The 16,842-nt window shown below is 49.3% G+C and overlaps 1 protein-coding gene and 1 long non-coding RNA gene across 2 annotated transcripts in view; one reads left to right on the top strand and one right to left on the bottom strand.

Annotated features, from left to right (window-relative positions):
• The window catches only part of Zc3h3 (zinc finger CCCH-type containing 3), an 86,472-nt gene extending 76,813 nt beyond the window's left edge, over positions 1 to 9,659 (bottom strand). Inside the window, exons 1-3 of the mRNA XM_021184025.3 lie at positions 9,599 to 9,659; positions 7,069 to 8,374; positions 5,322 to 5,518 (exon numbers count right to left, since the gene is read on the bottom strand). Of these exons, the coding sequence (XP_021039684.1) occupies positions 5,322 to 5,518; positions 7,069 to 8,374; positions 9,599 to 9,644 (1,549 nt within the window). The 5' untranslated portion in view covers positions 9,645 to 9,659. The remainder of the gene's footprint in view (positions 1 to 5,321; positions 5,519 to 7,068; positions 8,375 to 9,598) is intronic.
• Positions 9,660 to 9,840: 181 nt separating this feature from the next.
• On the top strand, positions 9,841 to 14,010 carry LOC147000750 (uncharacterized). Its single transcript, XR_015045591.1, has 2 exons — positions 9,841 to 9,918; positions 12,810 to 14,010. It is a non-coding gene; the product is annotated as an uncharacterized LOC147000750 (long non-coding RNA).
• The last annotated feature ends 2,832 nt before the right edge of the window (positions 14,011 to 16,842 follow it).

Here is a 16,842-nt window from a genome sequence, read left to right as displayed (position 1 = left end):
TTTAGCCTAGGCTGCACACATGGCCTAGGCTTTAAACATTCACAGGATGAAGTAAGGAGGGTAACTAGTCCCAGCTACCCAGGAAGCTGAAGCAGATTGCAGTTCAAGGCCTCTCTGGGTTACGGTGTGAGTCCAAGGCCACGCTGAAAACTTAGTAACACTCTGTCCAAAAATAAAAGGTAAGCAAGAGAACTGAAAACAGAGCTCAGAGGGAGAGCATGTGCTTGGGAATGTTCAAGGCCCAGGATGCGCAATGAGTGGACAAACTGAGTGTGAAGCTGTGAGTATAGGAGGAATGTGGATAGGTTTCCTCGCATGCCCAAAACCACCTGGCAAGCAGCCCTCCCACAACAGCTAAAACCAAACAACAACAAACATGATTCTGAAATGACCCATATAGGCCAAAAAAGCCTGCGTGGGAACTCTGCCAGAGCAGGGGATGCAAGGGGTCAAAGAACGAAGCTGACGGACAGGACCTAGAAGCACACAAAATCAGGCCAGCAGGCTTGAAAGCACTTGTCTATATAGCCAGGAGGGACAATGGAGAAGCTGTCCTACCACAGTATGAAGGCAGGCCTCACCCAGACACCAAGAAGGACTGGCCAGAGCTCTGGGGAGGCTGCCTTCAGGATGGCTAGAAGCTGGGGGTAGGGTCAGCTCTCAGAGAATACTGAACATCTGAGGGGTTCCCAGCCTCCAACTGGTACCAGTCCTAGGCTGGGGATGGCAAAAGAGCTACCCAGTTTGTAGCAGGATGAGTGAGGCTAACAGAGCTTATACTGGGAAGACGCCCTGAGCACTTCCTTAAAAACCACCAACTGTGGGAATGAGCACCCACCCATACCAGCAGATGCTCACCATAGGCAGGACAAAAGGACCTTCACTGAGTGAGCCAAGGCCAGACAAGCGGCCAAGGCTTGTCACTTACAATCACTTATGCCAGTGATCCAAAATAAGTGGTTACCCAGTTTCTTACCTACGAGCACTGACAGTGTAATAAGCATATACCACAGAGCCATCACAGTGAACTGCCAAAAGCCAAAGAACTCTGTACTGAAGGTAGGTAACTCTCCCCAGGAGACTCATGTGAAAGCCTAGGAGGCTGGGAGGCCTCGGTTTGTATGAAATCACAGTGAAAATTCACCTAGTCCTTATTACCCAGCCCCCAGCAAGCCCTAACCCAGAACTGACCAAATTAATCCTTTACCTAAGAAGGCTCAATTTCCAGGGCAAGGCCAAGGTTTGTTGAAAAGATTTTTAAATTTTATTTTATTGTTTATTTATTTTTTATATAATTCATTCATTTTATTTACTTTTGGTTTTGGAGACAGGGTTTCTCTGTGTAGCCCTGGCTGTCCTGGAACTGACTCTGTAGAAGAGACTGACCTTAAACTCAGAGATCTACCCACCTGCCTGCCTCTGCCTCTAGAGTGCTAGCACTAAAGGCATGTACCACTACACCCTGCCAATTCATTTTATTTTTAAGTTTGTGTGTCTGTGTGTGTGTGTGTGTGTGTGTGGTGCCCACATGCACTTGAGTATGGGTGTCCATGGAAACTGGGGTTATCAAGACTTCCCTAGAACAGGAGTTACAGGCAGTTGTGAGCCACCTGAGTTGGGTGCTGGGAATCAAACTCTAGAGCAGTATATCCTCTTAACTGCTAAGCCATTGTCCCAGCCTTGTTGCTAGAAACATTTTATTTTAAATGATCTCTGTATGTGTGTCCATATGTGCGTATGTGTACATGCATGTGCATATGCATGGAATCCAGAAGAGGGTGACAGATCCCCTGGAGACCAAGTTAAAGCAATTGTAAGTGCCGGGCGTGGTGGCGCACGCCTTTAATCCCAGCACTTGGGAGGCAGAGGCAGGCAGATTTCTGAGTTGGGAGGCCAGCCTGGTCTACAGAGTGAGTTCCAGGACAGCCAGGGCTACACAGAGAAACCCTGTCTCAAAAATCAAAAAAAAAAAAAAAAAAAGCAGTGTGAACTGACCTTGATCAAGTCCTGCAAAAGCAGTAATGTTTTTACCTAAGCCCCAAGACCAAACTTTTAACATAGTTATAGGAAGAAAAGGGCAGGCAATGGCTACATATCCACCATGGGCAGATAAAAGAGATGTGTCATCCTATCTAAACCTACCTCGGAGAGGTGATGACACACAGCCTCTCTTCCCACAAAGGCTTTCTTTACAGTGCACAGCTGAGGCTTCCAAGAGCCTGCTGGTTAGAAGCCCATGACTGACTGGTACTAAGCTGCTACCTAAGCTAGAGCAGCAGGTGCTCTATCAGATTAAACCACTCATGCACACAGCTCAGAGCCAAGCCACATACTAGGCCTAGGCCACGCCTTATGTGAGTAAGCCTGGGAGCTCCCTCCAAGCCTCCCAGGTCCCAGGTCCCCACAGCAACCAGGGGAAGAGCATCACATGATAACTACCAACTGCCACACCCCTAAAGCATCATCCGCCCAGACGCCTTTCTAACAGGTGTCCACTGAGGCAGACCAAGCAGGTCTCGGCAGCAGACGGAGCACACATGCCTCCTTGACCGCCTCGGGGCTCTCTTGGGAGCTCATCCCACCCCATAACCAAAGGCTGACCAGAAGAGAGACACTACATCAGACGGGAACCTTCCTGATACTCTCAGTCCCCAGGCCTGAGCAGCCCCATGGCTGCTGAACAATGCAGTTTTGAATTCAATTAAAGCGATTATCTGTTGTGCCAAATAAATTGTGTACAGCATATATCCTGCGGCACTTTACACCTCCAGGCTCATTATTCCCTAACTGTTTCCTCCTGTTTATGCGCTCTCAAATTAAATTGCTGATAATACGCGCCAAAATAAAAAATGAGCGCACCTTGTCCCAAGAAAATTGATTCTCCTTCTCCTGAACTGGCGATTGCCAGGTTTTATATACTCGGTTCCTGGTGATCATTAGTAATTCAATTTTCTTTTTATTAGCCCCCTTATCTGCTGAGCAATATAGTGGCAGCGCTGACCTCTTTCGCACGGGTAAATGTTTAAAATCTTTTCCCTGATTAATTTTGCCAGTTAAGAAAAAGAGGAGAAATGGCCCGGCTCTTAGCCATCACAATGAATAAAGCTTAATGTTGATTGTGATGGAATTTCTAATGCCAGGGAAATTGATTGAACGCGGCAATTACGCTGCAAGAGTAACTCGAGGGAGATGGGATCGCTTTCTTCTGGCCGTAGCCTTTTGGTTATTTAAAACAATCCAATTTGCAAGGATAATTATGTATTAGTGTTTTATCTGCCACTTGAAATGAACAGGGGAGTTTCGATACTGGCCCAGCATTAGCAGGTTATTGCTGCAAATTACTTGATATCTGCTTTCTTTCACATAAAGAGGAAATTAGGCAATCAATTACCAGAAAAAGGTGGATGGAGGGATAAGAGGGACAAGGGCGCCCTCTGCTGGCTGCTAGGCCACACAGTAGGGCTGAGTAGGGACCTGGAGGAGGGGCTGGCCAGGGTTAGCTAGGCTAACCCAATTCCTTGGCACACAAAGTCTAGATATCAGGGTACTGGCACCATGAAAAATCTGAAACTAGGGCTAAGTGTTTTCTTGGAGGGAAGCAGAAAGATTGGACTCTAAGCACTAGCTTAAGGGGCAACCCCTATCCACTGACCCCATGTACTGGGAGACGCTGAATCTAACAGCCACAGAAGCTTGCGGGGCTGCACCCACTTGAAGATAGAAAAGCTCCAATCAGCAATATGGCAAGACTCCAGCCCAGGGAATCAAACAGACTGGCCGGAGCTTTGAACATCATTCAGGCTGGGATACTTAGACAAGCAAGGAAAGAAGCAGATAGTAAGCCTTGCAAGGAGGAAAGCACAAGCTGGTCCCTAGAGCAAGCCAAATCCACCCAGGCTCCAACCCAGAGGAATTACCACTGTCACTCCCATCTCCTCCTGCCTCCTGTACACAGCCCACCATGTGATCTCTGCCTCTCTAGAGTAGCCGAGAGTAGTGGTCTCTGGAACCACTACCTGAGTAGCACAGGCTCAGCATCTCCTGTTTTCACAACTCACTTGCTACTTAGATGAGGATAACACAAGGCCTTGCATGCTAGCCATCCTGACTCACTGACTACTCCAGCCTGCTAGCCCAACCCTGTCACCTGATATTCCCGAGAGCAGCAACACAAGCTGTCTCCTGGCTCCCTCTTCTATCCTTCCCTGAAATCACAGAACCTATTCCCTCCCTTTGGCATAAAAGAGCTTCCCCCGTTACCTAGTGCCCTTTCCACTGGGGTAATCCCTTCTCTGACCCTGTATAGCACACAGCTCTATGATCTGCCTCCTGCTCTGTGATCCACAGTGCCTTCACCTGCACAGCTGAGCGAGCGCTATTTCCTCCCCTCACTCAAGTCTGCTCAGGAAGACCCCTAATGCCTGCCTAGTGTTGACACTCTCCCCGGAGCCCATAACTATACGCTTCTGCTTTCTTATTCACCACCCAAAGCCAACTGTCCAGGCTGTTGACAGGGCTCAGGCAGCCACTCGTCTCCACTAGAATGTGGCTCAGTGTCCCCAGGAACTAGCATGATTCTTGGCCCCAAGGTGCCCATCACATGCTTGGCGGGTCAGCAGGTGAATTGTGGATAGAGAGACTCCCCAGAGCCCTTCCTGCAACAGAAATACCAGGGCACAATGCAGTCATCACATCTGTCTATTACTAGAGGCTATCCATCCCTCCACCTGTAGTGGAGGCGTCACCAACAGTTTCAATAGCCCCCTAACACATCCAAGGCACCACAGGTAGACACACTGAACTCAGGACCCCTCACCCTTCAATCTTCCCTGGCCACCTGTGGGGCTTGGGGACACTGTAACAGCCACTACCAGCAGGAAACAATCTTTGCTGTTCCCAGTTGTCCCAGTCCATAGACTCTACCCCACAGACATAAGCAAGTGATGCTATTCTAGAGGATTCCAGTAAGGAGCCCACAGCCCTTCCTCACACTCTGCCATATTCTAGAGGATTCCAGTAAGGAGCCCACAGCCCTTCCTCACACTCTGCCATATTCTAGAGGATTCCAGTAAGGAGCCCACAGCCCTTCCTCACTCTGCCAGGCAACACTAGCACACGTTCCATCTTCTCCATCCAAAGCTGTAAGCCTCTTAACCCATCCTTCTCAACTGGCCAAGGGGAACCCAGCCATGTCCAAGCCATCCCTCTCTCTAGCCTTTCACTTGGGTCACATACCCCACCCTCCTAACACAGTTCCTAATCATCCCAGCAGAGTGCAGCCCAGCCTCAGCCAGTGCCTAGAGCTTTCCTCCTTGTCATACCTTCCTTGGTGCAGAGGTGGGTCCGGCTGGATGGCAGGCAGCAGAGCCGGTGCCTGTTGGCCTGCATTAGACCCTTGTGGGGAGTCTTCCTTACAACCGGGCTGCTCTTCCCCCGGAGGACCTGTCTCCGTCGCTGGGTAAGATGGGTTTTGCCGGTGGTGGCAGTTGTAGGGCTGTTCTTCTTGTCCCCAGGAATGCTATGAAGATAAAACACAAAAAAACTACCAACAGGCTCACTGACAAAGGCCCAAGCACCTTGGTCAACTGGAGACAGCACAGGTTGTAATGTCCTCCAAGTAGAGCAGAGCAGAGTGGATTCAGACCCTGTCCCTGTCCCTGCCCCGCCCCATGCCCCCTGCCCCTGACCACTGCCCCTGCCCCTGCCCCAGCCCCTCTCCAAGCCAGATGGACTTTTAGTACAGATTTGGTGATGGAGAAGGACCACATTCCTGAAGAAGAGCTGCCATCAGGCTTGCATGCCATCTCCCAAGCACATCTTCAAGGATGCTACAAAACTCCACCTCTGAGGGCTGCACAATAGAGGAGGGCACCGGTATGACAAGAAGAAATCTATTCTCTAGGCATGGTGAGCATAGCACCCAGGCTCAGATAACTACAGACAGCACAGAGCCAAAAGAAGTGAGCATACAGAGAGCCAAAGACCAAATTAAGACAGCAGGAAGAACCTCCTTAGGGGAATTTATGACAAGGACAGTAAATGTCTTTTGGAAGAACACTGTCTTATGGCATAGGCAGGCCTTCTGCCTGGTAAGCAAACAATACCTTTGCCATTGGTGGCTGATGTGAAGTTTCTGACCCCGTGACCATATACCCTGGGCTAGGATGCCATCTCAGAGTCTCCTGAAAGCACGCAAGGGTCAGGACCTCAGTGATATGTGCTCATAAGCCAGTAGCTTGGCCTGGTCACTTGGCCACCAGCAAAGAGCCAGCTGGGATGTAAATGCAATCTGTTTCCTCTGGAGCACTGGACACCCAACACCTCAGCCTACTCGGAAGATGGCAACAGAACACAAGGCAGGAAAAGCCTGGGACTGCCATGCTGCCGTCCCTTTCAGTCACCCCATGTGGCACAAATGGTACATCCTTCTGTCTGGACAGGGCCAGAGGGCCCCACAAAGCCTGACTTCCTAGAACCTAAAGCCCTCAAGTAAAAACAGAGCAGGAAAAGTCCAGGCATACCTGGAAGAGCCCAGCACCCTAGTCCACCACCCACAGCTCAGACATATAACCCACTGCTCCGGCCAGGACAGCCACTCGGCATTCACCTAATGCTATACACTGGACAGACCCACGTGCTGCTCCCAAGCACCTAACCTGGCAAGACACCATATGTTGTTGAACCCTGCCCACCTAGAAGGGAAACTACCAGAAATAACCTAGTTTCTCATCAAGAGAAGAAAGGATGGGTCTGTCGGCATTACCAGTGCCGGAGCTCTTGCCCTAGGCAAGCCCCTGAATCATCCGGTCTTTACCTGACACATCTCTATATGACAACAGTACTTCCAGCCTCACTCCATGAAGCATGACCCAAAATCACACTCAAAGCTCTCGGCTTAGGTCACCCATCAGTGGTGCTGAATAGACCCATCGGGGGCCTTTTTTTTTCCCCAACCTGGAAACCAGGAAAGCAGTGCAAGCTAAGGTCCAAATTCTCTAATGTAGGAACCAAAAGCGATTCATGAACCCCACCCCACCCACCTAGACCGAACACTGTAAGACAGCACACCTGGTATTGCCCCGCCTCCGGATAATCTTGGTCCGGCTCTTCACTTTGTAAGCTGAGAGCTGTGACTCTCCAAAGAGGGGCTTCAAGCTGCTGGGTCCCCCTGCTGGTCTGTCCCCTGACGCGGGCCTAGATGGGACTGGGGAGAGCTGAGAAGTATGGTCCTTGCTGCCAGCCTCAGACTGCCAACGGAAAGAGGAAGAGGAGGAAGCAGACGGGCTGGAAGCCTTCCACTTGTACTTGCTGGGAGAAAGGCCAGGCTTGGATGGTGTGGCCAGTTTCTCCGGCCTCGCCTCTGGGTCAACTTTAGGTTGTAGCTTCTCTGTCTTTCCAACTGTACCCAAAGCGGCCTTGTTCCCGCTCTCCAGAGTTGTTCTGGGACTGAGGGCTCTCCGAGCGATCCGTGGGCTCTTTTCTGAGGCAGCTACCCATTTGTAGTTGTTTTTCCGAAACTTGCTGGTTCGACAGGACACGAGCAGTGAGGCCTCCCTGACCTGCCTGGCTGTTGCTGGTCTGACTGAAGCCACCACTGGCCCCAAGGAAGCTGGCTGGTCTGAGTGGCCAGTGTTTGCTCTTTGGTCTATGAACTGTTCAGAATAGCTGGTAGAATGAGGGCCTACCTTCCGGCCCAGAGCCACAGCAGTGCGATGGGGCAGGACAGATGGGAAGTGTGCCCTAATGGCCACTTCATTTTCACTGACTGTCCGCCGATGCTCGGGAGAGCTGTCACTAACCCTGCCCACAGACTTCACTACCCGAGGCTTGCCAGGCTCCTTCTGGCAGACCAAGAGGGGGTCGTCCACACTGTAACCCACCTTGGTTCTTCCTGGCCTTGCAGGCTGCAGTTGTCCACCAGGGGCCTCAACCTCACTTCCTTGGGGTCTTTGGCCACTCCAAGAGGGGTCATCACAGCCTTCCAAGGACCCCCGCTGGACCCCTGAAGCATTGATGGTGCCTGACTTTGATGGTGGCTTGATCTTAATAACCATATTCTGATCTGGACTGAGCTGGACCTGTCTCTCCAGGACGTACTGCTGGGGGTCAGGATGCTGGCTATCCTCAGACCTGAGGGCTGTCTGAAAAGCAGGATCGCTGGCTGGGTCAGAAGATTCCACAGGCTGATTCACAAGGGAGTATTTCTTGCGCCACGAAGGGCCATGGTGTGAGGAGAAGCCCCTCCGACTCGGACGGGAGTAGCGGGCGCCAAAGGACCTGCCACCCGGGAACACGGGTGGCTGCCACCGAGTAGCTGATGAGTTGCCCAGAGCGGGGCCATTGCCGTGGAGTGTTTTATAGTCATCAATTAGACCTGAGAAGGCAGAATCACATGTCAGTTACCTAGGAGATGTGAATAAAAACAGCACCAATCAAGACTACTACCCCTACCCTAATACTCCAGACCTGTTCGCCTTGCTGACTTGAGAGCAGTCCTAAGTGACTGGAAACCATGAAAAGTTCAGTCCAAATCTCTAAGCTTGTCAATTCTGTGAGCACTTCTCCATCACTATTAGTATTTTGGCCTGCTTATCCTGAAGATGGCAGCTTTTGTGGTATGACTGCTTCTACTCACTGGCCTACGAGATCTACAATGTTCTAAGAGCAAGTGTCACTCCCTATACAAAAAAAAAAAACCAGTCAGGGACCAGAAACCTGTGGTGCCTGGGTAAGAACGACAAGTCTTCCACTGAGGCCCTGTAGTTTATAGCCACTCACGGGGGGAAAATGCAGAACTGCACCATAGTGCATAACTGTCTTCTCAGAACTGACGCCTCTCTAACCCAGTACGTGACAGACAGAAATAAAAAAACAAAACAAAACACAATGATGACCCAACAGCTAACATCATCTCCTACAGAAAAACACCTGATACCACCACCACAAGGATTTTTCCAATGAAGTGACTCATGGAGCTCTGGAAGAAGAGCGAAGGAACGCCAGCAGGCTCGCTGGATCCCCAATAACCAAACAACTACACACACACACACACAGGGCCTGCCTCAACCCTCGAATCCTGCCAGACACCTCCAGTCGGGTGTTGGGGAAACCCACGAAGTAGTCCCAAATAGGAAGGCCACTTGGACTCTCCTTAGGACATGCTTTTGTGGGGAAATTTTTGGAAACGATATGAACGCTTATAAAGACCAACTTGGGTCTAAACATTTGAAGCTGAAGCTGGTGCCTGGGTAGTCAGCCCTGAGTACGAGGGGGCTGTGCCTGAATCGAGCCAAAGGCACTCAACGGCAGCGGAAGAGAAACGCTTCCGAGCCAGCCGAACCTGGAGGTCGGCTACCGCGACCACTCGCGGGTAAGACCACCGTGCTGTCGTCTCCTGACAGCCCCTCGGAGGCCCTGCCCGCTCCCTCGCCCCGAAGCCTGGCGGGTCTGTCACCCGCGGGCCGCACCCGACTCGGCCACTCCGATGCCCACCCATGACGACCATTGGTAGACCGCAACCGACAGCACTCGCTTCGGAGAGGGTCTACGGAGATCACAAGAAACAAGGGAACACACGGACGGACCGCGGCCCGCTCACCCTGCAGGAGGCGTATCTGCCGCCGCAGCTGCTCCTTTTCCTCCATCTCTGGAGTCCGCGACGCCTAGCCAGACCCCCTCGACGTCATCGCCGCGCGACTGGTCCGGGCGGGCGGGGAGGAGAGAACGCCGAACTTCACTATGCGTGGACACCGGGTTGGAAGGCGCCGTCACCCCGGCAACCCTGGGAGGACGCATGCGTAGAACGAGAAAATCCGTCATCTTGAAGCGCCCGGAAGTGGCCCGCAATCTGGTTTCTGCACCAATTCCTGCGCATCATTTCCACCGCTGGGGGTTCCGTGGAAGACTTGGAGGAGATGGGTTGGTAACAGTTTCCCCTAGACCCAGGAATTCCTTTTATCAATTTATTTGTTTGAAACAGGATGCCATTATGTATTCCTGGCTGGAGAGAAACATAACTGGGGAACTCGCTATGTAGACTAGGCTGGCCTCGAACTTACGGAAGTTCGCTTACCTCAGCCTCCGGACCTGGAATCTAAGGGATGCCATTTTAACACCTTTGCTGCCGCAGCACGAGAACAGCGGAAAGGAATCGGAGGCTTCCCCCCCCCCCCCCGGATGATTACAGATGTTAAGAAAATTCTTGAGGGCATTTAGTAGGAAAGGCTGCAACCTCTAGAAAATACTGAAAAAACTCACGGTAGTTACCACGTGATCAGACAATCCCACGTCTGGGTGTATAACCAACGAGTAGAAAACACCGATCCTAACATTTGTATGTCATTGTTTATAATAGCCAATCCGAATGACTGTTTACATGGAAATGGGATATTATCCAGTGATTTGTTTTGTTAAAGACAGAATCTCGCTATGTACCTCTGGCTGTCCTGGAATTCCCTATGTAGACCAGGCTGGCCTCGAACTCTCAGAAATCTGCCTGCCTCTGCCACCCAAGTGCTGCAATTAAGAGTGTGCCACTATGTGGGGATGTGCAGTATCTTTGGAGCCCTAAGGCCTCAAGTCCGGCCAAGTCTCTACCAGTGAGGTACATCTGCATAGTCTACTTTTTTTTTTTTTTTTTTGGTTTTTCGAGACAGGGTTTCTCTGTGTAGCCCTGGCTGTCCTGGCACTCACTTTGTAGACCAGGCTGGCCTCGAACTCAGAAATCCTCCTGCCTCTGCCTCTCGAGTGCTGGGATTAAAGGCGTGCGCCACCACGCCCGGCTTGCATAGTCTACTGTTAAGCCTGAAAAAGAAGTTCTAGAAGCTGCGTTTGGTAGTGCGTGCCTGTAAGACAAGCATTAAGAAGTAAGGGTAGAAGCCGGGCGTGGTGGCGCACGCCTTTAATCCCAGCACTCGGGAGGCAGAGGCAGGCGGATTTCTGAGTTCGAGGCCAGCCTGGTCTACAAAGTGAGTGCCAGGACAGCCAGGGCTACACAGAGAAACCCTGTCTCGAAAAACCAAAAAAAAAAAAAAAAAAAAAGAAGTAAGGGTAGGGCTGGAGAGATGGCTCAGCGGTTAAGAGCACCGACTGCTCTTCCTAAGGTCCTGAGTTCAAGTCCCAGCAACCACATGGTGGCTCACAACCATCTGTAATGAGATCTGACTCCCTCTTCTGGAGTGTCTGAAGACAGCTACAGTGTACTTACATATAATAAATAAATAAATAAATAAATAAGGGTAGATAGCCGGGCAGTGATGGCACACACATTTAATCCCAGCATTCTAGAGACAGAGGCAGGTGCTCTGGAGGCGAAGGCAGGAGGATCTCTTGAGTTCAAGGCCAGCATAATCTACAGAGTAAGTTCCAGGACAGCCAAGTCAGGCAGTGAAGAAGGAGTTGAAAAACAAAAGGTTGGTGATAATGTCATAGAACAAGGGGCCCATGTCCCAGCTCCAGCAAGCAGCAGAACTCAGCAGCTTCGGGCATGTGGCTCTGCTTTAGAGTTAAGAATAGAAGGGACTACTGGGGCAATTGATGCTGGTTAGCTGGAGCTAAGAAATTAGTGGTGATTATGAAGAGACCAGTATCACTGAGGTGAAATCTTCTGGGAAGTATTTTCTAAAAGCAGAAAGAAGCTGTGTTCTAGAAATAGCCAGGATTGTACCTCATGCTGGTAGCCAGACTTGGTAATGTATAAGAATCACCCAAGTGGTACTGGTTTTGAAGACATAAAGTGTTATGGAGAGCAGCTGAGGCTTGGCACTGTGAGATGCCAGGGAAGGCCATTGGTGAAAGTGCAACTTGAGTTGCAGTTGATGGCCCAGGCCTGAAGGGATCATGCAAAGAAGTTGAGGTCAGGCACCTTAAAGGGAGCCTATGAGAGGCTATTGACGAAGCCTAATTGCAGTGAGAAATCCCAACATATTAGAGATGCCAGCACCATGGGGTGACCACCAGGAACAGCAGCAGCAGTGGAGTGGAGTCAACCAGAGCCTAGAGTGCTACAGAGGGCAGAGCTGGAGAAATGACAGGTCCCTTTGGAGGAACCCAGAAAATCGTGTGGATCCCAGACATTGAAACAAGAAGCTATAAACACTGAAGTTGCTTTAGAGACCCTAAGATATTCCAGAGGCCAGGGTTATGTGATACCTGGTAAGGAAATCTGCTAATAGGGAGTGGAACCCACCAAAGAGAATTGTCAATTAAGCATAAATGAGTTGAAATCAGACATGGAGATGCAGAGTTTGGAGTTTTCCAGCTGGCATTTGGTCTTGCTTTTGTTCAGGATTTCCTCACTCTGGTGTTTTGGAATGGTAATGTATATCCTGTGACTTTGGAAGTATGTGATCTGCTTTTTGATCTTGATTTATAAGAGATTACAGTTAAGTGTTTAGATGAATCTTAGAAGAGACTTTGAACTTTGGACTTTTAACAATGCTGAGACTAGGCTATGGGACTTTTGGTTGTTTTGGTTTTTTTTTTTTTTTTTGAGACAGGGTTTCTTTGTATAGCCCTGGCTGTCCTGGAACTCACAACTCACTTTGTAGACCAGGCTGGCCTGCCTCTGCCTCCCACGTGCTGGGATTAAAGGCGTGCGCCACCACCGCCTGGCCCGGCTATGGGACTTTTGAAGTAAGATGTATTTTGCACTATGCTATGGCTAGGTGTGGCCCCCATAGACTCAAGTGTTTGACCTAGCCTATGGGGGTCAGGGAGTGGAATGTGGTAGTTTGAATATGCTTGGCCCAGGGAGTGGCACTATTAGGAGGTTAGGCCTTGTTGATGTAGGTGTGACCTTGTTTTGCCAGGAAACAGTCTGCCCTTGGCTTCCTTTGGGTGAAGACAATAGAACTCTCAGCTCCTCCAGTACCATGCTTGCCTGGACACTGCCATACTTTCTGCCATGAAAATACTGTGTAAGCCAGCCCCAATTCAATGTTCTCCTTTATAAGAGTTGCCTTAGCCATGGTGTCTCTTCACAGCAGTGGAAACCCTAAGACTCAAACTTCTGTAACTCTTCAACCCTCAGAATTCTGAGAGAAGCCAGCACCAGCCAGCAGCTCAGGGTAGAGGGAGACCTATTGCTTCCTGCTTAGCTGTGACTCTGTGATGAGCTATAAACTCACCTCCTACTGAAAATGAACCATAACAGTTCATTTCTTTCACATCTACCACGGACCTTCACAATAAGTAAAAGTAAAGGAAATTTCTTCAGATTGACTATGGGAACTCAGTTCTGCAGTAATAAAAAATACAGGGAGTGGAAATGTGCTAGTTAAATGTAAACATCTTACTCAAAACATATCTTCAGCAAAACAAATTTTATGTGTAAAGGGATATATAAAATGTATAATGTAAAAATGTATATATTAACTCAGTGGGTACAGGTACTTACCATCAAACCTAATGACCTCAGTTTGACCCCTAGAATCTACACGGTGGAAGGAGAAAACTGATTCCTTAAAGATGTCATCTGGCTGGACGTGGTGGCACACGCCTTTAATCCCAGCACTCAGGAGGCAGAGGCAGGCGGATTTCTGAGTTCAAGGCCAGCCTGGTCTACAAAGTGAGTTCCAGGACAGCCAGGGCTATGCAGAGAAACCCTGTATCGAAAAACCAAAAAAAAAAAAAAAAAAAAGATGTCATCTGACCTCCAGGTACATGCCATAGCATGGGTATGCAACCAAACACACAAATAAATATGTTTCTATAAATATCCATGTGAGTAAAATGTCCCCTGCGTCAAGAATTCATATGAATTGTGCTTCTAATGAAGAATCTGCTCACACAGACAAGGATTTAACCCATGGCCTGAGCCCCACCTGTTGAAGTTCCCATGGCACCTACATGCAATGCCAGGGACTTTGAGGACCTCAGCAATCATGATAGAAATTGCAGGTAGCCGCACAGTGGTGGCACATGCCTTTGGTCCTAGCACTCGGGAGGCAGACGCAGGTGGATCTCATGAATTCCAGGACAACACAGAGAAACCCTGTCTTGAAAAACAAACAGCTGGGCATGGGTACACGCCTTTAATCCCAGCACTTGGGAGGCAGAGGCAGGCAGATTTCTGAGTTCGAGGCCAGCCTGGTCTACAGAGTGAGTTCCAGGACATCCAGGGCTACACAGAGAAACCCTGTCTCAAAAAACCAAAAAAGAAAAAAAAAGAAAGAAAGAAAGAAAGAAAGAAAAACAAACAAACAAATGAAAGACTGCAGGGCCGGCGGAGGTCTGCATGCAAGACTAAAAAGGCCCAGCTTTCCAGATCAGAACAGCAAGCGGAGGCTGGGGAGTCTTGGCAAGAGGATGGCCACACAGAAGCTTCAGGAAGCAAAGTGAGAAGCCACTCTCGTATGGGGCATCTCTATGGAAAGGTGGCATCTATCAGAACCATCTTTGCTTCCTGCTTCCTTTTATCCCAGTCCCGTCTGTTTACCTTCAGACCTCGCTGGCTGTCACACTCTCAGCTGAACTTTGGAATGTTTCTGGTTCTTTCCAGTCATTTTCAGCCAGATGTACCCACTGAGTAGCTAAGGAAACAAGCCCATGAGAGATTTACATGCCAGGAGTGGTGACCGTGGGTTGGCCCTGCCCATTTCTCAACACGTAACAGAACATAGGCCCTGGCAAACTCAGAGAAGAAAGAGGAAATATCCCAAAGTGTGTGAGAGGGAGTCTCCACTTGCAGTCTTTTTTTTTTTTTTTGTAAGATTTGTTTTGATGTGTTTGTTTTGTCTGCATGTGTGTCTGCAACACATCGATGCAATGCCTAAGAAAGCTGGGAGAGGGCATTGGATCACCTGGGCCTCGTGTCACAGGTGCTTATGAGCTGCCGTGTGGGTGCTAAGAATCAAACACAGGTCCTCTGCATGAGCAACAAGCGTTCTTAAGCTCTGAGCTACCTCTTCAGACCTCTACCTGCTACATGCAGGCCTTCTTGTTGTTGTTGCTGCTGCTGTTGTTGTTGTTTTCCCTTATGAAGCACTTGTCCATTGGCCTAGCCCAGTCTTACTTCCCGTAAATCTCCTGCATCTGCCATCTTGTAAAGAAGTTAAAGTTGCCCTCCTGGAAGATAAACAGCACATACTCCATTATGACTGTTTCTGTCCCTTCTCCAAATTCATATGCTGAAATCCTGGTCCTTTGTGATGCATTAAGAAGTAGGGCCGCGGGGCTGGTGAGCTGGCTCAGTGGTTAAGAGCACCGACTGCTCTTCCGAAGGTCCTGAGTTCAAATCCCAGCAACCACATGGTGGCTCACAACCATCCATAATGAAATCTGATGCTCTCTTCTGGAGTGTCTGTAGACACACTACAGTATACTTACATATAATAAATAAATAAATACTTAAAAAAAAAAAAGTAGGGCCTTTGGTGGGTAAAGAGGTCATGGGTAAAATTCTGATGATAAATGGTTACCCTAGGAGGTCAGAGAGCTAGCTCATTTCACCACCATGGTTTTGTTTGTTTGTTTGTTTGTTTGTGGTTTTTTTTTGGTTTGTTGGTTTTTTCGAAACAGGGTTTCTCTGTATAGCCCTGGCTGTCCTGGAACTCACTTTGTAGACCAGGGTGGCCTCGAACTCAGAGATCCGCCTGCCTCTGCCTCCCAAGTGCTGGGATTGCCCTTTTAGAAACCACCAAGAGCCCAACTGTGTAAGCTACCTACGGTAGCTAATCTTAGTTGACAACTTGACAACATCTAGAATCAGCTAAAACACAAACATCCGGGTACTGCTGTTGGGGGCTGATGATCAGTCTGCTTCAAGCAAATAGAGTCACCCTAAACTTAGGTGGCACTTTCTGCTGGCAGCCAGATAAAGGGAAGTGAAAGACAAGAGACTGGCTTTTGCCTCCTTTCTCTCACTCTCCCTGGCGAGTTCATCCCTCCTGTTGCTGCAGCGTCTTTCACTGATATTAGAACTAATTTCTTACTAGCAAGATTTTGCTGAAAGGACCCAGATATAGCTGTCTCTTGTGAGACTATGCAGGGGCGTAGCAAACACAGGAGTGGATGCTCACAGTCAGCTATTGGATGTATCACAGGGCTCCCAATGGAGAAGCTAGAGAAAGTACCCAAGGAGCTAAAGGGATCTGCAACCCTATTGTTGGAACAACATGATGAACTAACCAGTACCCCGGAGCTCTTGTCTCTAGCTGCATATGTATCGAAAGATGGCTTAGTCGGCCATCAATGGAAAGAGAGGCCCATTGGACTTGCAAACTTTATTTGCCCCAATATAGGGGAATGCCAGGGCCAAAAGAATGGGAATGGGTGGGTAGGGAAGTGGGGGGTGCTATGGGGGACTTTTGGGATAGCATTGGAAATGTAATTGAGGAAAGTATGTAATAAAAAATATTTAAAGCCGGGCGTGGAGGCGCATGCCTTTAATCCCAGCACTCGGGAGGCAGAGGTAGGCGGATTTCTGAGTTCGAGGCCAGCCTGGTCTACAGTGTGAGTTCCAGGACAGCCAAGGCTACACAGAGAAACCCTGCCTCGAAAAACCAAAAAAAAAAAAAAAAAATATTTAAAAAAAAAAGAAAAATAATAAAAAAAAAAAAGAACTAATTTCTTTGGGCCTCCCAAGTAGACAAGACCTGCAGCTCTCCAGGAATCCTCCAGGTCCTGTTCCATGGATACAGCATCTGTTCTTGAACTATGGGCTGTGGGAAACACTTGAGTCTAAGTCTCTAGAGCAGTCTTAGTGGACTGGCCAGTTTACTAGCACTGACCCTACTGATGACAACCATCTGCCACATGAGTGAAGCCACTGCTTGTCTTCTGAGCACAGGACCTGAACAATGCCTCAGGAAACAGATGAAGCCATCTCTGCTGAGCCTCCCC

The sequence above is a fragment of the Mus caroli genome, unplaced genomic scaffold, assembly GCF_978045245.1.
Source record: "Mus caroli unplaced genomic scaffold, Mus_caroli_1 scaffold_16, whole genome shotgun sequence".
NCBI classification, from domain to species: domain Eukaryota; kingdom Metazoa; phylum Chordata; class Mammalia; order Rodentia; family Muridae; genus Mus; species Mus caroli.
The sequence above is the reverse complement of the archived record's forward strand: the minus strand, read 5'-3'. Positions and strand labels throughout refer to the sequence as shown.